This window comes from Megascapheus bottae, chromosome 14 (assembly GCF_031878675.1).
Source record: "Megascapheus bottae isolate mThoBot1 chromosome 14, mThoBot2.hap1, whole genome shotgun sequence".
Taxonomy (NCBI): Eukaryota; Metazoa; Chordata; class Mammalia; order Rodentia; family Geomyidae; genus Megascapheus; species Megascapheus bottae.
The window spans coordinates 26,701,932-26,724,204 of NC_143522.1; the positions used below are offsets into that span (position 1 = coordinate 26,701,932).

The 22,273-nt window shown below is 38.7% G+C and overlaps 1 protein-coding gene across 1 annotated transcript in view; it reads right to left on the minus strand.

Moving 5' to 3' along the window:
• The window catches only part of Atg2b (autophagy related 2B), a 78,541-nt gene that overhangs the window by 10,632 nt on the left and 45,636 nt on the right, over positions 1-22,273 (minus strand). The window contains exons 22-36 of the mRNA XM_090344790.1: positions 20,482-20,681; positions 20,252-20,332; positions 16,877-16,983; positions 16,534-16,626; positions 15,501-15,571; positions 15,089-15,165; positions 14,540-14,710; positions 14,193-14,334; positions 12,050-12,252; positions 10,602-10,828; positions 9,172-9,280; positions 8,163-8,357; positions 6,116-6,217; positions 1,257-1,335; positions 524-728 (exon numbers count right to left, since the gene is read on the minus strand). Coding sequence (XP_090200916.1) covers positions 524-728; positions 1,257-1,335; positions 6,116-6,217; positions 8,163-8,357; positions 9,172-9,280; positions 10,602-10,828; positions 12,050-12,252; positions 14,193-14,334; positions 14,540-14,710; positions 15,089-15,165; positions 15,501-15,571; positions 16,534-16,626; positions 16,877-16,983; positions 20,252-20,332; positions 20,482-20,681 — 2,062 coding nt within the window. The remainder of the gene's footprint in view (positions 1-523; positions 729-1,256; positions 1,336-6,115; positions 6,218-8,162; positions 8,358-9,171; positions 9,281-10,601; positions 10,829-12,049; positions 12,253-14,192; positions 14,335-14,539; positions 14,711-15,088; positions 15,166-15,500; positions 15,572-16,533; positions 16,627-16,876; positions 16,984-20,251; positions 20,333-20,481; positions 20,682-22,273) is intronic.

A 22,273-nucleotide genomic window follows, 5' to 3' on the forward strand; every position in this document is an offset into this window, starting at 1 on the left:
CTGCAAAGGGAAAAACTTCAAATGGCCAGATCTATAAACTGAGCAGTATCCCAGCAGCACCAGAGGGGACCTAGGCTTCTCAGAAGGGCTTACTTGGCCAAGGAGGAAAGATGAGGAAGGACAAAACAATGATGGGGATGGTTATTAAAAAAAAAAAAAAAAAAAGTAGGTAGAAAATTCTCATGAAGAAAAGGGCAAGAATGCCAAAGTTGAGGGTGTAAAGAGGCAAAAGGATGTCATGACATAAACACAACATAACAGTGATTGGAAAGATAGGGACACACAGAGAAAAATAAGAAAAAGGCAGGCAGAAAAGGGAGTTTGTCCTAGACTCACCAAAGAAATGAATCCTAAACCATGAGATATAAACGAGGGCTGCAAGTTAGGTGGGTACTTCATGCAAATAAATCCATCATCAGTTTATGTGGCTATGCAAAGAAAAGCTGATGTACCCTCAGGACCACTTACACATTGTACACAAACTTCACAACACCAAACCAATTTGTTGTGCAAATTAACTTACCTAAAAAACATAGGTTGGTCACTGAAAGATACCTCGTCAGTTGAGAATTCTTTTTCTTCTACCCCATTAACTACCTCCATGGAACTGGCACTACTGTTTTGAGGAGGCTTTGGCCCAGGGAAAGAAATAACTAGGTTTGGCTCCTTTGAGGTGCTCAGATGCCTTGGCAAACTGCAAGTGACATCAGCTCCAGGAGACTTTTTGACTGCAAATTCAATGTGTACATTTGAAAAATTAACCATGCTTTTTCAGAGAAAACTACTTAAATCAATCTTTAGTTTGCTTTATCACATTTTGTGCAATAAAAATACATTTCTATTACAGAGAAAATTTGCTTCCATTATTTAAATGAAATGTATTTAAGTAATTTTCAAAAGAAACTCATAGTAATTAAAATCAATCCAAATACAGATGGTCCTAAGTTAACAATGGTTTGACATATAATCTGTCAATCTTGCATTGGTGTGACTGAATCATGTAATCAGTACAAACCATTCTCGGACTTCTGAACTCTACACCTTTCCAGGGTGGTGCTCTCTCGTGAAGTTGGGTGGCTCTGATTCCACCAGTCAATGGGGGAAATAATCAGTATTCTATAGCAAGGTGGGCCTTAGTATTCAGGCGATGTACAAAACATGTGGTGCTTTCAACTTAGGGGGACTTAAGAAAGCCATCTGTCCTAACAGGAGAGCATCTGTACTTATTACAGAATTTGCAACTGTATGCTAAATACCTTCTGGATCTGGAGTCAGTAAAAGCTCCACTTCTGTAGAAAGACTTGTGAAGAAATCCTTTAGGAAGAACAAGGCATCCTAGGAGAAAAAGCAGGGAAACAACATCCATTTCTAAAGTACAGCAAGTACACTAACTATAATTATAGTATAATTTATTGAACCCTTACTTTGTGCAGGTATCATTTTTAGAAGTACATACACACACACAAACATACACACACATGCACACCTTCTCCATTAATTTTCACAAGTCTCACATGAGACTTGGCCTAGTGGTAGAGTGCTTACTTAGCATGTACGAAGACCCGGGTTCGATTCCTCAGTGCCACATACTTAGAAAAAGCCAGAAGTGGTGCTGAGGCTCAAGTGGTAGAGTTCTAGCCTTGAGAAAAATCCAAGGACAGTGCTCAGGCCCTGAGCTCAAGCCCAGGACTGGCAAAAAAAAAAAAAAAAAAAACTCACAAATGCAGACATTGAGAAATGGAGAAATTAGAAGTTGCAAAGCTATCATTTCTAAATCAAAGTTCCTTTTAGTTTTCTTAGAAATAGAATATTCTCAGTATTAGTTCTCATTCAAAAATAATATTGGTAGTATTACAATATTGGTAACATTATCAATATGACCAAATAATGGTAACAACAGTAGCTAAACATGTATCAGATACTTATGCACCACGGAAATTTGTAATGACTTATTTATGCTTTTATCACCGTTACATGACTACACAATTCCTCCATTTGAATGATACTTAAAATCATCCATTCATTGTAGCTGAAATTATATAATTAGAAACAGAAACATTTGGCTCTGTATGCCTTTTGTTCCCTTTTTCAGTGTTGCCATGAAACATGGGGCCTTTGTACATGCTAGCAAGTGCTCTCCCACTGAACCATGACTCTGATAACTGTATTTACAGTTACAGCCTCATTTTGCTTCCCTCAAACTTACAAATGCATATTGGAGGATATAAAAACAAATACCTGCAATTGTTCTTTCTTATCTTTTCACTTAAAAAATTCCTAAATATTATGTAAATTCCTAAATATTATGTAATATTACTACTGTACAGAACAGAATGTGAAGGTGAGTTAAAACATTTGGTGGTACACCAAGAGAAGCCTGACAATTTCCAAGAACCTGATTACCTACAATCCATTTATCATAAGCATAAGCGGTGCATCTGAGAGCATTCCAGATAACAAGGTACAGGTAATAAGAAAGTTCCAAGAGCCAGGAGCGGTGGCTCACGCCTGTAATCCTAGCTACTCAGGAGGCTGAGATCTGAGGATCAAGGTTCAAAGCCAGCCCAGGCACAAAAGGACCTGAGACTCTTATCTCCAATTAACCTCTAGAAAATGGGAAGTGGGGTTTGGCTCCAGGGTAGGGTGGTAGTCTTGAGCTGAAAGCTCAGGGATGAAGTCCAGGCTGTGTAGAAGCCTCATGACCCACAAAAAAAAAAAAAAAAAAAACGAAAGTTCCAGCAGTTCTGGAAATGTTCTGGTTCTGAGGTAGAGAGTAGATTCATGGATTGTATAGTTTTGTGATGATTTATACATGTACACATTTTCATCACACATATTAATATAGGAGGAAAGAATTATTGGTTAACCAAGCAAGTTAATTGTATAGAAAGTACTTTTTTTGGCCATTGGTGATATCTCAATGGTATAAATATTTTAATTCAAAGATGGCCTTAAAAAAACATAAACTTATTTAGCCCATTATGGTGGCTCATGCCTGTAATCCAAGTTACTCAGGAACCTGAGCTCTAAAGATAGATCAAAGCCAGCCCAGGGCACTAAAGTCCATGATACTCTCATCTCCAATTAAGCACCAGAAAACCGGAAGTGGCAGTGGCGCTGTTGAGCTGAAGAGCTCAGGGACAACTCCCAGGCCCAGAGTTTAAGTCCCACGACAGACAGACAGACAGACAGACACACACACACACACACACACACACACACACACACACACACACACACACAGACACAGACACACACACACACACACACCATAAACTTTCAGACTTAATTTGTTCTTCAAGACCAAAAAAAAAAAAAAAAAGGAAGACATTATAGTATCCTTATCACCTATAGTCCCCATGGGTCTTATGTCTTAGGGAACTATTACCCATTCTTCCCCAGAGTAGTCAGCCTGAGGATCCCCAGCATCCTCATTCAATAAGAATCCTAGTACAGGGCCGGGAGTTTGGCCTAGTGGTTAAAGTGCTTGCCTAGCATGCATGAAGACCCGGGTTCGATTCCTCGGTACCACATACATAGAAAAAAGCCAGAAGTGGTGCTGAGGCTCAAGTGGTAGAGCTCTAGCCTTGAGAAAGTCCAAGAACAGTGTTCAGGCCCTGAGCTCAAGCCCAGGACTGGCAAAAAAAAGAAAGAATCCTAGTACAGAACCTAACTTATGGTAGGTGCTGCTCAGGAAATGGTTTTGAATCAATTAACATCTTCCATATACAGACTTCCAAGCAGTATACAGGAAAAGTCAGGAAATCCTACTCTTCAGACTTCTCACTGTACTAGTTATATGACCCTTATCATCCATTACACTCTGATGAAACTCTTTCAGTTTATTTACTCAATGACAGTTATCTCAAAATCGAGTATGCCAATCTCAAAGACGGAAAAAGATTTTTTCCCATTAGTAAGTCATTTCAGTAAACTTTATCTATTTGTAACCTGACTTTATTTTCTAAAGTTTTTATGTCTTAGGGTATCATTTCCCATTCTTCCTCAATGTAGCCAAACATTTATTTCTCTGTTTTCTCTAAGACTACTATTTCGCAACTTGGAAGTATAATGATTCATAGTTATAAAGAAGAAATTGTGTTGGGCATGGTGGCTCACGCCTGTAATGCTAGCTACTCAGGAAGCTGAAATTTGAGGATCAAGGTTCAAAGCCAGCCCAGGCACTAAAGACTTAGAGACTCTTATCTCCAAATAATCACTAGAAACCGCAAAGTATGGCTGTGGCTCAAGAGTAGGGCAGTAGCCTTGAGCTGAAGAGCTCAGGGACAGCACCCAGGTCCAGGGGTAGGGAGGTAATCTTGAACTGAAGAGCTCAGGAACAACGCCTAGGCCAGAGTTCAAGCTCCATGACTTCCCCCTGCCACCCAACCCACCCCTCCTCCCAAAAAAGAAGAAATTGTGTTCAATATTAAATAAGTCTACTAAAGAAAATTGGGCTTGGTAAAGTTTTGTAAACTAATGTAATAAAGATGAATCTTAATTTTTCTCACACTGGAAATTTACAGAGATATACTTTCTTTCCCATAAATACTTCATGATTTTCCTCTCTCTCCCTCTCCCTCTCCCTCTCCCTCTCTCTCTCTCTCTCTCTCTTTTGATCAGTCCTGAGGCTTGAACTCTGGGTCTGGGTTTTGTCTCTAACCATTTTAGCTCAAGGCTACCGCCCTACCCCTTGAGCCACAGCACCACACCACTTCCTGTTTTCTAGTAGTTAATTGGAGTCTCTTGGACTTTAGTGTACTTTAGTGCTTGAGCTGGCTTTGAGCCATGATCCTCAGATCTCAGCCTTCCTGAACAACTAGGATTACAGGCGTGAACCACCATACCAGGTTACTTCATGATTTTCTACCAGGCCAACATATTAAAGTAAATTAACCATATCAAGAGGTAGTCTTCTCATAATGAGAAAGCATAAATCTAAAGCATGTCTCAGCTCAGAAGCTACAGGCATTGATCTATGGGACTGACTACACTGCAGTACTCTACAGCTCATTTTATGAGATAGAGCATTTATTCTGCTTACAATATCAATATTTAATTTCCAAAATACATGTTACTTGCTTACAACTAATAATCAATATGCAAACAATATTAAACAAGTGAATAAATGCTCTTAAGCCTAAGCTCAAAACTATACATAGACGAGGGCATTGTTATTTTAAAGCACATCACTTAAGAACATTATGTTCTCCAATTGTTATATGCCATAGTAAGTTAACATATGCCATATGTTAGGTACTAAGTATTTTTCATAAGCTATACTATTAAATACTCATTTAAAAATTATGATATATATATATTATCATTTCTCTTTTTATTAATGAAGAAACTAAGATTTGGGGAAGTATATAACTGGTACAAGGATACACAAGTAGTAAAAGCTACAGAACTGAAATCTGACCTCACTATATATATAAATATAATATATATTAATGTAACTTCACTAAGCATTCTCCTTAATGTACCTCAAATAAGGCTTCTGAAGAGCTACCAACTAAGTTTCAAGCAGTTCCTTACATGAAAGTAAACGCCAAAGGAATTTGATGGGCTGCTTGCTTGAAAGTGGTTTTCTTCATGCCTTTTCAAACCTAAATATGACTTTTTATTGGGGGGGGGAGGGAGGTCATGGGGCTTGACCTCTGGGTCTGGACACTGTCCCTGAGATCTTCAGCTCAAGGCAACTGCCCTACCCTTGAGCCACAGCCCCACTTCCCATTTTCTGGAGATTAATTGGAGATAAGAGTCTCCAGCTTTGCAGTGTCCTCAGATTTCAGCCTCTGAGTAGCTAGGATTACAGGCGTGAGCTACCAGCTCTAAATATGACTTTTTAATCATTTATTATCACTTAACACAAAAAGGTGTCCTTTAGTAGTTACGTAAAATGTGCATCTGAATTAGGAGTAAGTCCCTAAAAACTGGAGTGAACAGCAGGCACGCACTTGCTTGTTATCATACAGATAATGAATAGCAAATGGGATAACATCAATAACACCAAAAGGTCAGATTTCACGTGTCAAATGACTCTGTCTTATTGGCCAGAATTTTATGACAGGTCCTTTACAATGGATTGCATGCATCATCTCCCACCACAAACCTGGTCAATATTGAGGCGTAGTGGCATTAATGATACTCTCAAACAACATTCTTGTGGTGACCTGCCAGACTCTGGTCGCACATGCAATGCTTTAATTGTCAACTGAAAGAAAGAAAAATATTTTTCCCCAATGACATAATTATAACTTGGAAGAAAGGAAGTGGGGGGAGGGAAGGAAGGAAAGAAAAAACAGAAAGAAAGTAAATGTTTGAGAGGTCAGGTTGGGCTACACAGGAAGTTATAGACCAGTCTGAGACATTGTATAAAACAAGCAGTATTTTGTTTGCCCTCTTTCCTCTTAGAAGCACCCCCAGGAATCTCATGCAGATATGGACACTGTTTAGAGAAAAAACTGTAACTGTTAATACATTTGCAGATTCTACATGGTTTGTGGAACTTTTTTTTTTTTTTTTGCCAGTTCTGGGGTTTGAATCCAGGGCCTTAGCATTGTCCTTGAACTTTCTCAAGGCTAGAGCTCTAACATTTGAGCCACAGAACCACTTCCAGCTTTTTCTATGTATGTGGTACCGAGGAATGGAACCCAGGTCTTCATGTACCCTATACAGGCACTCTACCACTGGGCTACACTCCTGGCCCCTCCGTGGAACTTTTGAAGCTACTCCATAGGCCCCTCTTCCAACTTCTATGAAGACCCTCCAAATTCTTGAGCTTACTAAGCTTGAAAGTATCAGAAATATAGAATACTTTCAGTAACTAATTATTTTCACTACACTTCTATTTTTACTCAGATATCAATATATTGGCGATAACAGTGACAATGATGTACAAAATACTTTTTGCTTTTTGTTTTCTTTTTAGCAGTACTGGGTGGGGAGAAGGGTTAACTCAGATGTTTGCTTGTTAGGTAAGAACTCTACCAATGGACCACCCAAACTATTACTAGTCTTTTTTAATTGGGAGGGGACAGTACTGGGTTTGCATTCAGTATCTTTCACTTGGCAATCAGGCTCTCAACCACTTATACCATGTTACGAGCTCTTTATTATTCTGAGCTGGACTCACTAATTTAGCACCAAGCTGACCTGAAATCTAGCTCCTCCTGCCTCAGCCTCTGAGTGCTGAGAGGGCAGACATGCACAGTCATGCCAAGCTGCAAAGTGACTTTTAAATGTAAAACTTGCACAATGTATTTAAAAGCAGTTTTTTTAAGCCAGGTGTGATGGCTCACAACTGTAATCTTAGCTACTCAGGAGGCTGAGATCTGAGGATCATGATTTAAAGCCAGCCCCAGCTCTAAAGTCTGTGAGACTCTTATCTCCAATAAACTACCAGGAAACTGAAAGTGGCACTGTGGCTGAAGGGGTAGGGCAGTAGCCTTGAGCTGAAGAGCTTAGAGACAGTACCCAGGCCCAGAGTTCAAGTTCACTTCCAGGACTGACCAAAACAAAAAAAAAAAAAAAGGAATTTTTAAAAGTGAATTTCTGTATTAAAAAGAGAAAAAAAAATGCCAAATAGGTTCACCAGCGTACTCTTAAGGCTGAGATTTGAGGATCATGGTTTGAAGCCTGTCCAGGAAGGAAAGCCCATGAGACTATTATGTCCAAATAAGTACCAAAAAGAGCCAGAAATGGAGCTGTGGCTCAAGTGGTAGAATGCTAGCCGTAGGAAAGAAAAAAAAAGCTCAGGAACAGTACTTAGGCCCTATGTTTAAGTCCCAGGACCAGCATAAATAGAAACAGAGAAAATATTTTTCATCATTTCCCATTCTAATTCTCCTGCATTTCAATACAGAAAACATTCTTCTAAAAACTACCATAAATATGGTGGCTGGGAGTTTAGCATAGTGGTAGAGTGCTGCTTGCCTAGCATGCACGAAGACCAGGGTTCAATTCCTCGGTACCACATACATAGAAAAAGCCAGAAGTGGTGCAGTGGCTCAAGTGGTAGAGCTCTAGCCTTGAGGAAAGTCCAAGGGCAGTGCTCAGACCCTGAGTTCAAGCCCCAGGACTGGCAACAAAACAAAACAAAACAAAAAAACTACCATAAATAACAACAACAACAAAAAAAGTGGGTGTTTAATTCTTACCATGTTGGAATGAGCTTTTCGAGGCATTTCTTTGCTGCAATACAGGTACAAAAATTTATTCATTTGTGATGTTGCCAATCGATCTCGAATTTCAAGGTCCTGAACAACGAACACCTGCCGAGAGACTGGGTGTTCTAAGAGGCTAGAATCACATTCTGGTTTGCATGAGGGGTAGACTTCATGCTGAAATTTCACCTTAACAAACAAGGAAAAACAGAGTCTTTACATCCACTTTAAATATGTCGATCATCATTTTCTTTAACTTTAAATCCCACTTTGGAAGAACAAAGGACTATGACATCTTTTTGTGTATTTACTCACTTATTTTCCTTTGTCTACTTATTCATACCTGCAGGTGGCACCCACCTTATAGGGATAAACTCACTAACATTTCTTATTTGATACTAACAAAATCAAGTAGCCTTTCCAAGCAAAATCCTCAACTGGAAGACTAAGGACTGTGTCAACCTATGAAACTGCATGAAAATGAGTTAGTGGAGAACAGTTCAAGCTCCCAAAGGAGGCAAAGATAAAATTAAATACACAAAAATGTCATCAGAACAATATTTCCATGGCAACTACTCTAAAATATGGCATTGGGACACCTCAAATGTGATAGAATGAAGTCAGAGCATATAAAGTCAGCAATGGTCTGGCCTATTGCTTCTCAAAAGGATCTATTACATACCCAAAGGCAAGTCTAGAACAGGGAGAAAAATAATCTAAGCATCACCTGGGAACTCACTGAATATTCTTGGGAATCTACCTCACACACTGAATCAGAATGCTGGGCAGGGGCCTCGCAAGCCCTGCAAGGGATTCTGAGGTCACTTAATCTAAGAACTCATAGCCTGGGAGAACCAAAACAAAGATGCTCTGAGATTTTAATAACATTACAAAAAGAGGTAAGAATTTCATACAAAATATTTGCACTTTTCTAATCAAGACCCATGGGTAAGGGTTTACAACATAGCAACTTTAGACTTTTCCTTTTACAACTCCATCTTACCTTGCTTAACTGGATTTCCATTAGGAAGTCATGGTTCCTTCCCTTTCCCCCATATACTGCATGACGTCCATGCCTTGTGGGTGTGTGAGAAGGAGAACTATGGGGACTTCTAAAAATGAAAGATAAAAGAGTGCTTAAAAGATATTTAATGAGGGCTGGGTATGGTGGCTTACACCTGTAATCTTAGCTATTCAGGAGGCTGAGATCTGAGGATCACAATTCAAAGCCATCCCGGTTCAAAGCCAGCCCAGGCACTATAAAAACTTCATGAGACTCTTATCTCCACTTAATCACCAGAAAATCACAAGTGGTGAGCTGAAGTGCTAAGGAACAATGCCCAGGCCCAGAGTTCAGCTCCCAGGATCGACCAAAAAAATAGATATTTAATGAGGGCTGGGAGTTTGGCCTAGTGGTACCGCGTTTGCCTATAGCATGCATAAAGGCCCAGGTTCAATTCCTTGGTACCATGTACATAGAAAAAGCTGTAAGTGGTGCTGTGGCTCAAATGGTAGATCTCTAGCCTTGAGAAAGCTCAAGGACAATGCAAAGGCCCTAAGTTCAAGCCCCCCAGGACTGGCGAAAAAAAAAAAAAAGGTATTTAATGAGTGACATCAGGAAAACAGTAAGACAAAAAGAGAAAGTAAGATTACTAAATTACCAAAATGTTTCACAAACTACATTGCTATAAATCAAAACCATCATCTACATATTGGAGACAATGAAAATACTTTTTTTTGTTGTTACTATTGCAGTAAATTTGCTTGCTAAATACTAGGAACTATAGGAAAACCTAATTATGCTGCTGGCTGTACTCTGTATCAGAGCACATTCTTGGCAATGATACCTCTTAATAACTTCTTTATTGCCTAAATAATGTTTTTTGGTCAGAGCTCTAGTTCTAGAGAAAAGGACTACTAGTCAGATCAGAAATGTTCTAAAGTAACTTTAAGTAGAAACTAAGCTTTTGTGTCAAACATTACTGTTCCAACGAGTCTTTTGTACTATATTCCCACAAGACTATTTTCCCATGATGTCTATGCTTGTTTGCCTAATTCTCTTATAGAACACTGATATGTCTGATAAGTACTTGTGAGTACCACCAGTTCCTGCTCGGTACTCTGCTGGATGAAGGCTTAAAGAACAAATGTTCCCGTAGATCCTTTTTAACTCCATTTCCCTCAGTCACACGACTCTCCTTTTGGAACTTAGGAAAAGCATTGGGTCTTGCTCATTTTTGTCAAGAGACATATGGTAAATATATGAAACTTTTTGTTAAGTGAAAATCATAAATCAATAGTTTAACAAATATACAAATGGGTGTTTTTATACTATACAGTTTTTAATACAAATGTACTAATTCTAAAGATAAATTCTAGTATCTATGGAAGTATACTGGCTTGCCAAATAAAGTTGTACAGAAATTAACTTACATGTAACTTTTAGCTGGAGAAGAAGGGGGCATTGTTCCGAAGTCCTTGCCTCCATAAAGGTGCCACACAAGAGAGACTTCCTTTACCACATACCGAACTACAGGAATGGGAAAGTGCAATGGGGCTTTACTTGTATCTGTCTTCTTAATGGGAAGACTAAAGTAATTGTCTCTTATCACAATTGCATCATTGACCATGATTTTTATAACTGGTTCTTCTTCCTTTTCCTAAAACAAACCAACAGGCAACACTTATCATCTCACTACGAACAACTGGTTCTATCTCAAGATTTTTTTCAGTCTATTATATTCCTTTTAAATTAATTCTAACATATGAAATAAGTTAATAATTTCTGCCATCAATCATAAAATACTCTAACATAAATCCAATTCTGTGCTCTGTATAAATCATCCTATGAGGATTTTTTTAATAGTTTATTCTATGTGTGTCCATGAGTGACAATGGTGATGAACTCAATCCTATATTCCAAACTAAAATTTGACAAACTTCTCATACTGACCAAATTACTGCATTTCTAATAGACTTATTTTGAATTTGACTATTTTGTTCTTTTTTGGTTTGAAAGATTTTATTAACACTGATTTTTACATCATATTTCAAATGTCATGTTTAACAAACAAGTACTCAAGAAGGGATATGCAATCACTGGCACATAGATTTTAGAACTATTTTGTTCTTTTTTAAAAATTTAAGCAGAAGGTTCTCATAACTTATTGGTACACAAATATATTCCATGCTTAGTTACTAGAGGGCAACTCTACGTGTGCGCGCATGTATATGTGTGTGTGTGTATGTGTGTGTGTGTGTATGTGTGTGTGTATGCGCATTTCAATTAACCATCAGCCTTTACCTATATTTTTCATCTTTCCCAGTGTTCAGATTAACCACTGTGTAGTATATATTCCTTTCCTTTAATTTCATTATACTTAAGATTCTTCTTGCTACAAACAATATCTGAAGTTCAATAATCGATTTGAGAAATTTTGCTAATGTAGAGCATTATTGCCTGAATCTCTTAGAAAGTGTTAGAGCTGGGCATGGTGACTCACGCCTGTAATCCTAGCTACTCAGGAGGCTGAGATCTGAGGATTATGGTTCAAAGCCAGCCCAGGCACTAAAGTCCGTGAGACTCTTATCTCCAATTAACCACCAAAAATCCAGAAATGGTGCTGCGGGGTAAGGCGGTAGCCTTGAGCTGAAGAGCTCAGGGACAGCGGCCAGGCCCACAGTTCAAGTCCCAGGACCTCCCTTCCCTCCAAAATAAAGAGTCATTGAAACAGTGAAGTGTGAGAACCACTTACAAAGTCCCAAGGGTAAATTATAAAATAATTCTGAAATGCATTTCAGAGGCTAACAAAATCTGAATGTTCTTTGGATAACCTCAGATCAATTATTTTAAGGTGCCACTAAAGTTATCAAATTGTCACCTGGATAGCTGCTTTGGGTGCAAAAAGGATGCAAAAGTCATCATTTTCAGTGGGTACACCCGTCATTGCGTCACTGATCAAGTGGTGAGTGAAGGCTGGGTAAGTGGGGCCAGGCTCCTGTGACACATTCCCACTCTCATCCGGGAACAGGAAGAGATCTGAACAACATGGTTCCTGAATTTGAGACTTTTCATCCAAAATACCTAGGATAAAAAGATTTCCACATCTTGGCACTTTGAAACACTGACAACAATAACACTCCACTTAATGATCTTAGCCATGTTAAATATGACTATGGTAAATGCTTTTGACTATTCCTTACAATTACCCTATAAATCTGAGACTGAAGAGAGCTAAAGTAATTTACCCCAAAACAAGAGGCATAAATACATCAAATACCACCAATGAAAAGACAATGATTTGCTGGGTGCGGGGGGCTTGTGCCCATAATCCTAGCTACTGAGGAGGCTAAGATCTGAGGACTGAAGTTCAAAAACAGACTAGATAGGAAAGTCCATGTAACTCTTAAATCCAGTATACTCAGAAAAAGCCAGAAGTAGCCTGGTGGTGCGATGGCTCATGCCTGTAATCCTAGCTACTAAGGAGGCCAAGATCTGAGGATCAAGGTTCAAAGCCAGTCCGGACACAAAAGGACCCGAGATTCTTATCTCCAATTAACTTCTAGAAAACTTTGGAAAGTGGGGCTTGGCTCAAGGGTAGGGCAGTAGGGACAGTGCCCAGGCCAAGTTCAAGCCCCATGACCACACCTCCCTCCCCCACATACACCCAAAAAGCCTGAAGTGCTGCTATAGCTCCAAGTGGTAGAGCACTACCTTTAAATAATTAATGAAACTTGGGAACAGCACTGAGTTCAAACCCCAGGACTGGCAAAAAAAAAAAAAGACTGATTTAGTGCCAGGGCAGGTGCCTCACAGCTATAATTCTAACTATTCAAGGAGGCTGAAATATGAGGATCCTTGTTTGAAGCCAGCCTGGGCAGACAAATCTATAAGACTCTCATCATCAACTAATCACCAAATGAGCTCCAAATGGAGTTATGGCTCAAGTGTTAAGAGTGTAAGCTTTGACCAAAAAGCTCAAGGACAATATCCAGGTCCTGAGTTCAAGCTCCAGGACTAGCACCAAAAAGGGGGGGGATGGTTTGAAATTCTCTAAGAAAGAGTAAATTATAGTGCCATAAATTACAGACAGTTTCTTCCCTGCTGCTAGGAGATTAGAGAAGTACAGTAATTTAGCAGCACCAGGTTCATGCTGACTGGGTTTTACTTTGGCTAGGATGTTATTTCTGTTCTATGAAAGAAGTTTCTGGAAGTTCAATCTTAGAAGAAACTTCTTGGGCAATAATGTAAAATGAGGAGAAACTCTTCTCTGGCAATTGTGGGAAGCCTCTGTCTGCTTGAGGGGAAGGAAAAAGATAGAAATGGCATTGTGGTTCAAATGGCAGAGCACTGACCTTAAGCAAAAGAAACACAAGCATGAGGTCAGGCCCATAGTTCAAGCCCCACAGTTGACCAAAGAAAACAAACCAACCAGTTCATCCCATTTTCAGAGTGTATATACCACATGTTAAGATGTTTATGTTACTTGTCAATCATTCTAAGTGGCAGCAACAACTTAGTGTCAGTTTGTTTTCTGGCTAGGAGCTACCAGAAAACTATTGTCTCTCATCTTCCTTATAGCCCATATCATTTTAGTCAATTTTATTATCTACTAAGCTTTCAAGAAAAACAAGCAGATTAGTTAATATATATATCCATCAAAATTCAGATATGCCTCTTTTTTTTTTTTGGGGGGTCTTTTTGGTGGTAACGGGGCTTGAACTTTGGGCCTGGGGGCTGTTCCTGAGCTCTTCAGCTCAAGGCTAGTGTTCTACCACTTTGAGCCACAGGGCTACTTCCATTTTCTCTGGTGGTTAATTGAAGATAAGCGTTTCAAGAACTTTCATGTCCAGGCTGGCTTTGAATCGCAATCCACAGAGCTCAGCCTCCTGAGTAACTAGGATAACAGTTATAAGCTACTAGCACCCAGCTATGCCTTTTCTTTACTAAATATTTGCTGAAGAAACAGAAAATGTAAATGTCCCTATGACATCGGTACTCACAGAGAAAATCCCTGGTCTTACCATTAGCCTGTGGTTTTACAGATGAAGAAGCTTGCTGCATGTCAATCTCCTCCATAGCATCGCTCATCAGATCTCGTAAAATCTGTTGATCTGCTTCAGGAAGAACTGGACCACGTGAAGACAACTGACCCCTGGAATCTGCCTACAGCCAAACATGAAACAACAAAAACAGCATTTATTCACATAGTTTTCTAAAATGTCCAGGAAATCACCTTCCCAGACTATCATTCAGCGGATAAAGAACTGACCTTTCAAAGCTCTCATGACTGTCATGAAGAGTCAAGACAGTATACACAGACACATCACTTCCGTGACAGGGACAGAGGGGTTAACACTGCAAACTGTACCTTGGGGTTTCTCTGAGGAGCTCCCACCTTCATCTCTGTCTTGTTAGGTGTCTGTAAGTCACCATAACTCGCAATATACTGAATGAGATTCATCAATGCAGCACAAGAGTCAGAGCATGTTCTGACATGGACAATGTCACTGGAACAATGTAATTCAAAGCGAGGCTCAGTCTGGAGAGAGCACACAAAAAAGAATAATTATGTTTTCTAAACAAGGGACAGAAATTCTGTTTTGTGTAGATATATATTCAATAAAATATGTAATCACTTGTCATAAGAATACTTATTACTTTATTTTAATAATTATTAATTTCTGACCAAAATTAGGTAAGCAGAAAACAATTCTACAATAATTTTATTTTCAGTCTCTCAAAAACTAAGATTTAGCTGGCCACCAGTGGGCCAGCCAATCCTGTAATCCTAGCAATGCAAGAGGCTGAGATGGTAGCCGGCTCAGGCAAGAAAGTTCATGAGCCTCTGATAAGTTACTTCCACCTCCCCAAAAAGCCAAGAGTAGAGATGTGGCTCCTATTTATTTTAACCACTTACTTGCTCTCCATCAGAATCCGACTTCACTGCAGTTATGGTTAATTCTAAAAGCCCCATATCCATCACACGAACATAATCTAAAAGTTTTCAAGTAACAAAAGAAGCACAGCTTTTAAAAGTGTTTATCCAACCAACACCTAATAAACTTAGTATTTTATTAATATGTACTGCAAAACAGAATACAAAAATTCACTACAATTTCCAGCCAACAATTCAGCTTATTCTGGTTAGAAACTACCTTACATTAAATAGAGTGAACATAGTTTGATGTATTTAGCTAATGTATGAAACATTACAATTTCAAAGAAAAACCAAGCATACCTACCTACTCAGTACATGCTTAAAGTACTTTAAAATGTTTATACAAAAAACAAGCAGCATTAGCTTGCTTCAGAATTTGTTTAAATCTCACCTCTATTCAGATTTATTGTGACAGTATTACATTTGTCAGACAGATGTAAAGCAGCCTCATCCATGATTATTCTGCAAAACAAAAAAAAACCAACAAACAAACCACTAAGCTTTGAATGTGTGCCAGGTGACCACTGTATACTTAACTACACCTTTCCTTCTGATGCAAACATTCTAAAAATCATACGCAGTTTCTAGCTGGGAATGGGGCAGAGGTCAGGCCTACCTATCAAGCACACAGACCTGTGTTCAAACCAAAGTATTATCCAAATCATATGCAGCATAGGAGTTAATGCACTATATTAAATATGTAAATCTTATCTATGTGGGTTTGATTAGAGAAACTAATAAAGTATTCTCTAAATTTTAAAAAAGTACATGTAATTTACAACACAAATATCATCTAACATGTTTTAAAAAGCCATTGCTTATGAGTACTACAAATGCTATTCTTTAACTGGTGTAAAAAAAATTAATCATTTATTCAAATCAATCCTACATGTTTGGCATGTTGGTTTATTTGTGTTTTTAAATAGATGGCCAAATTCAAAGGTGTGTGTGTTTTGTTTTGCTGCCGGTCCTAGGCCTGAGTGCTAACCCTGAGCTCTGGTTGCTCAAGGCTAGCATTCTACCACGTGAGTCATAACAACACTTCTGGCTTTTTCTGTGATTAATTGGAGGCAAAAGAGTCCCACTAACTCTCTTGTCTGGGATGCTTTGAATGGTGATCCTCAGATCTCAGCCTCCTGAGCAGCTACAACTATAGGTGCAAGACACCAGCACCCAGCTCAAAAGATGTAAGATACAAACACGAAGTGTACTAACTACTGGATAATTTACCAAAGGAAAATTAACTATTATCTATTGAATAATTCACCAAAAGGCAAATTAAGAATTTTAAGGGCAAATTTCCTCCCTAAAAATGAAATAATAGTAGAGGGGATGTGTATCCAAGAAGGACAATTTGAGTAATTAGACAAAAGGACATGATCAACTATAGATAGTTATGTATGTAATGAAGTTTATGTAGGTACCTGAGAGTAGAAGAAGACTTATCCAATGCAACACTACTAGAAATGCTGAATGTTTCCACAGTAAGAAGAGATCGAATTGGCAAATAAAGAGGCCTAACAGCAAAAAGAAACAAGAGTATCAGTTTGACAAAACAACAGAAATTTTCTTTTAAAAAACATTTTGAGCCTTTTTCCTTTTGCATTTTGTTTGTCTGAGACTAGCGGCTCTGTTACATATCCCAGGCTGCCTTGAATTTGCAATGTTTCTGCTTCAGCCTCCCCAGTACCCGGATTATAGATATACAGATATATGACCACTTTGGGTAAATTTAAAGCTTAGTGCATCATCCATTTGTGAACTTACCTGTAATCAAGTGCACAGCTCCAAAGATGAACATGAAAAGTTGTAAATGAAGTTGGAGGATTATATCCCAAAACAGGTTCATCAACAATATTCAAGAAGTATAAAATCTACAATCACAAAAATATAAAATGGCCTGCTTTTGGAGGAAAAAAGGTTTTGCTATAATATACCTAGTAAGTGTAAAACAGTGTCTCACAGAAAGAACAACCATGTCATTGGAAATTAATGAGGTTACAAGGAAAAAAATTACTATATACAGAGATACACAAGAAGAGTAATGTTAGATGTTAATTTGTTTGACTAGAAGAATCATTTCCCCATATGTGGATACCAAAACTCTCTAGGAATAGCTTGTACATATACCACAAAAATTAAAGGTACCTGATGAATTAAAATTTGTAATGAAGAGGATCATTCAATACTTTCAGCACTATAGAAACCTTACAAAATCTTATCTCATAAAACTAATAAAAGCTGGGTGCCAGTGGCTCATGCCTGTAATCCTAGCTACTCAGGAGGCTGAGATCTGAGGATCACAGTTCAAAGCCAGGCCGGGCACAAAAGTCCCAGAGACCGGAAGTGGCACTGTGGTTCAAGTGATAGAACATGAGCCTTGAGCTGAAGAGCTCTGAAGAGCTCAGGGACAGCAGCTAGGCCCTGAGTTCAAGCCCCATGACCAACAACAACCACACACACACACATACAAAATTTGCACATGCGTGTGTGGGGCTGTTTTTTAAGGTCCAAGACTGGAGACTCAAACTCAGTACCTTTTTGCTTACTGACTAGCATGCTACCTACCAACTAAGCCACACCTCCAACTCCAATATCTTACACATATTGTTAGAGTATAAGATCTGATTCATTAGGTAAACTTCTTTCCCTCCCTTTCTTTTCTTTTGCTGATGCCAAGTTTAAACTCATGGCCTTGCATTTGCTTTGAAGTAATTCTATCACATGAGCCATACCTCTTGAGATAAAGTCTCAATGGACTTTTCTCCCTGGACTGGCTTTAAATTGCAATGCTCCAGAGCTCAGCTTTCTGAGTAGCTAGGATTACAGGTATGAATCAAACAGCAGTGGCTTTGTAACTCACGTATTTTGCTTTTGTTTTGTTTTGTTTTTGTTGGGGGGGTCAGTTGTGGGGCTTGAACTCAGTGCCTAAGCATTGTCCTTGAGCTCTTCTGCTCAAAACTAGCCCCATAGCAACATTACCAGTTTTCTGGTGGTTACCCTGGAGATAAGAGTCCCACAGATTTTCTTGTCCTATCTGGCTTTGAGCCTTGATCCTCAGATCTCAGCCTCTTTAGCAGCTAGGATTATAGGCATGAGCCACTAGTGCCAGGCTGTAACTGATTCTAGAAATAAGTTTTTCCTTAGTTTATGTATAGCTTGGTCTGAAAAACAGGTTCTCTGGCCATCTATTCTCTCACATAGTGTATATAATCTATTTCTAGAAAATAGGTTATATTAAATTTCTCCCTTGCAGTCAGTTAAATGTTCACACTAGTCATCTTTCTACTCCCACCAGCCATAGACCAATGTTTTCATATTCCCTAAATGATTTCATGAGAATATTTGAAGCTAAAAAATAACTCAACTGGTAGAGTGTCAGCCTTGAGCACAAAAGCTCAGGAAGAGCACCTAAGCCTGAGTTCAAACCCCAGGAATGCCCTCCCTCACCACACATACAAAAATAATAATTACGTTATGATTTCTCAGCACAATGAAAAAATTCATTTCTAAGTAACATTAGAATCACATGCATAAACTAGTTTTCCTTCTCACATAAAGAAAAGCTAGCATCTGGCTCAAAGTTAATGTCTTTCTTGTTGTTGTCTTCTAGACTTGCTAGGCAAAGTGCACTTGAGTCACACCTCATCCCCAAAATGAACTTCTTACCCTAAGAAAAATAAGAAACTCTCTTTGAAAAACATTTCAGTAGATTGCAATTCTATTAATATTGGGACCAGTTATGCACTTTTACTTTATGTCTAGCTCAGGTGTAGAATGCTTCCCTAGCATGCACTGAGTGGCTGGATTTGATAGCCACAACAGCAAGGAACAAAGCTAAACATTTTAAATGCTAATTGTACTGTCTATAAATGATTCAACATGAAATTAATTATAGAAATTCTAATAACACAATTTGAAGCAACATCATACCACTGGCCTAGGGAGTAACACAGAAATCACTGCACTTAAAGAACTTCTGGTTAGGCTGGGACTGTGGCTTAGTGGTAATACACTTGCCTAGCAGGCATGAAGCCCTGGGTTTGATACCTCAGTACCATATAAACAGAAAAGGCCAGAAGTGGTGCTGTGACCCAAGTTGTAGAGTGCTAGCCTTGAGCAAAAGAAGCTCAAAGACAGTGCCCAGACCTAGACACTGAAGAAAACAAAAAAACTTCTGGTCGTAAGTGTGATTCAAGCCGGGTGCTAGTGGCACATGCTTGTAATCCCAGCTACTCAGGAAGCTGAGAGTTGAGGATTGTGGTTCAGTCTGTCCTGTCAGGAAAGTCTGTGAGACTCTTACTTCTAATTAATCACCAGAAACTCAGAAGTGGAACTGTGGCTATAAGTAGAATATCAGCATTGAGCAGAAAAGCTCAGGGACAGCACCCAGGAACAAGCCCAAAAAATGAAATAAATAAATAAATAAATAAATAAATAAGAAAAATAACAGGCAAAAAATAAAAGCAAATAAATAGATTTTAAAAAGCAATTCAATACATCATTTATTGCTTATCTCTACCAAGTATTTTACAGATCCCCAGACCGAGACTTTCTGTTTCTTTCCTTACATTAAAAAAAAGGACAACTCGGAAGTGACTCTGGGCTCAAGGGGTAGGGCGGTAGCCTGGAGCTGAAGAGCTCAGTGACAGCACCCAGGCCCACAGTTCAAGCCCTACGACCAGCAAAAGAAAAAAAGAAAAGGACAACTCTATCTCTGAAAAGTTTTAGGGACCATTTGTTCTTTCTGGTCCTGGGGCTCAAAGTCTGGGCCTGGGTGCTATCCCTGGGCTCTCTACCACTAGTACTCTATAGCACTCTACCACTTGAGCCACAAGGCCACTTTCAGCTTTTTTCTGTGATTAACAGGAGGATAAGAGTCTCACGGACTTTCCTGCCCAAGCTGGCTTCAAACCATGATCCTCAGATTTCAGCCTCCTGAGTAGCTAGGATTACAGGTGTGAGCTACCATCACCTAGTGGGACAACATTTAAAAAGAATAAAAATTCTGGGGTATTGATAATATTCTATTTCCTAACCTATGAGGCAGAAGAGCTGAACATTAATGAATTATCCGCTTTTCCATATGCACATTATTAGTATTAATTTAATTAATTGATATATACTTAACAACTCTCTTACCTGCTCATGCCAACTGAGGCCAGCAGGAAGCATTCTGTGCTGGAGAGTGGCTCCTTTTAGTCCCACAGCAATAAGAAACTCCTACACAGAACAATTAGTACCAAGAATTATATTTATCACTTATAGAATCTCACTAGTTTTTCCAAGAAATACATTTGTTGCCTTTCATACAAGTATCCGTAACTATCAGCCATAAATATTTAATAGTACGGAAAGTACAAGACACAAACCTTTGTATTGGACTCTGATTTGTCAGACAATATTTTAACTGCAACAGAGAACATATTCAAATTGTCTCCTCCAACCCCATCTGAAGCAGTTCTAATAAGGCCATCTTCTTCAGAAGAATAAATAGTAGGTTCCAACCAATGTGGACGAGTTAAACAGGGCAATCGTGCTTCTGTAAGAGGAATCACTCCATCCACGATGCCTAGATCCACAATGAGATGTGAAAATATTAGCAAAATGATCATGTGCAATTAGTTCTATAACTGTCTAGACTTCTATAACGCAAAATAAATATCCAGGTACAGGTTTATTCCCTTCTCCAAAATGCTTGGAAACAGAAGTAATCTGGATATAGGATTTTTTTTTTTTCTTTACAGATTGTGGAAAGAAATACCACACATTCCTAGTTAGAGGAAACCCCATTCATTCGAAACACAAAATTCATTTATGTGTCAGATACACTTCAAATGCACAGGTTAAAAGTGATTCATGATTATTTTTAGTGTGCCTATGTGTTTTCTTTTTGTCAGTCATGGTGCTTGAACTCTGAGCCTGGGCCTTTTCCCTGAGCTCTTCAGCTCAAGGATAGCATGCTATCACCTGAGCCACAGCGCCACTTTTGGTTTTCTGGTGGTTAATTGGAATGAAAGTCTCAGGGACTTTGGTGCCCAGGCTGGTTTTGAGCCATGATCCTCAGATCTCAGCCTCTTGAGGAGCTTAGGACTACAGGTGTGAGTGCCCAGTGCCTGGCTTGTGCCTATGTTTTGACCATGAGTAAAGTATTTTCCATTAGTTGTATTTTATCAGTGTTAAAATGTTTTACATTTTGGAGCATTTCAGATTTTGGATTTTCAGATGAGAGATGTTCTGTGACTATAATACTGGCAGCATGATAACAAGAAACCAGCTTGACACTCTACTAATATCAGTATGACTAATAGTACAAAAATTTTAAACTGATAATTCTAAGATGCTAGAAAAATAATCACATCAACATTACAAATGTACAAACATGTCATGTCTATTCACAAGGTACTTCAAAACTACTCAAAAAGTAGTAAAATTTAGCTTGGCATTGATGTACTCCTATAATTCAAATACTCAGGAGGCTGACAAAGGTAGAGTCTGAGTTCAAGACTACATTATTGTGATTCTATCCGAAAGACACACAAAGACATCAACATAGAGGCTAAACTACAGTCCTGAAACCAAAAGGAAAATTTCCTTACAAAATAGTTCATAAAAAGCTGTATCAGTGGCTCACGCCTAGAATCCTACCTACTCAGCAGGCTGAGATCTGAGGATCATGGTTTAAAGCCAGTTGGGGCAGGAGAGTCTGTGAAAGTCTTATATCCAATTAACTATCAGAAAAATGGAAGTAGCACTGTGGCTCAAAGTGGCAGAGCACTAGCATTGAGCAAAAAAGCTCAGAGACAGTGCCCAGGCTCTGAGTTCCAGTCTCATGATCGACCAAAAGAAAAAGAAAAGAATGTATAGATTCATTAACCCCAAAACAGACAAATTATACATGGTTTACCCATACAATGGAATACTGTTATTATATAAGGTTGAAGCACTGACAGAACTTGGTGGACCTTGAAAAATATATCAAATAGAAACAGATAATTTCATTTATGTGAAAATTTCAGAATATGCAAATGTATAGAGACAGAAGGCAGACTAATGGTTGTTTAGGAATAGGGCATATGGAAGGGTGGAGGGTAATAAACAAGTTACATGGTCTCTTCTTGAAGCTATGAAAATGTTATAAAAACTTATCCTGACGATAGCTGA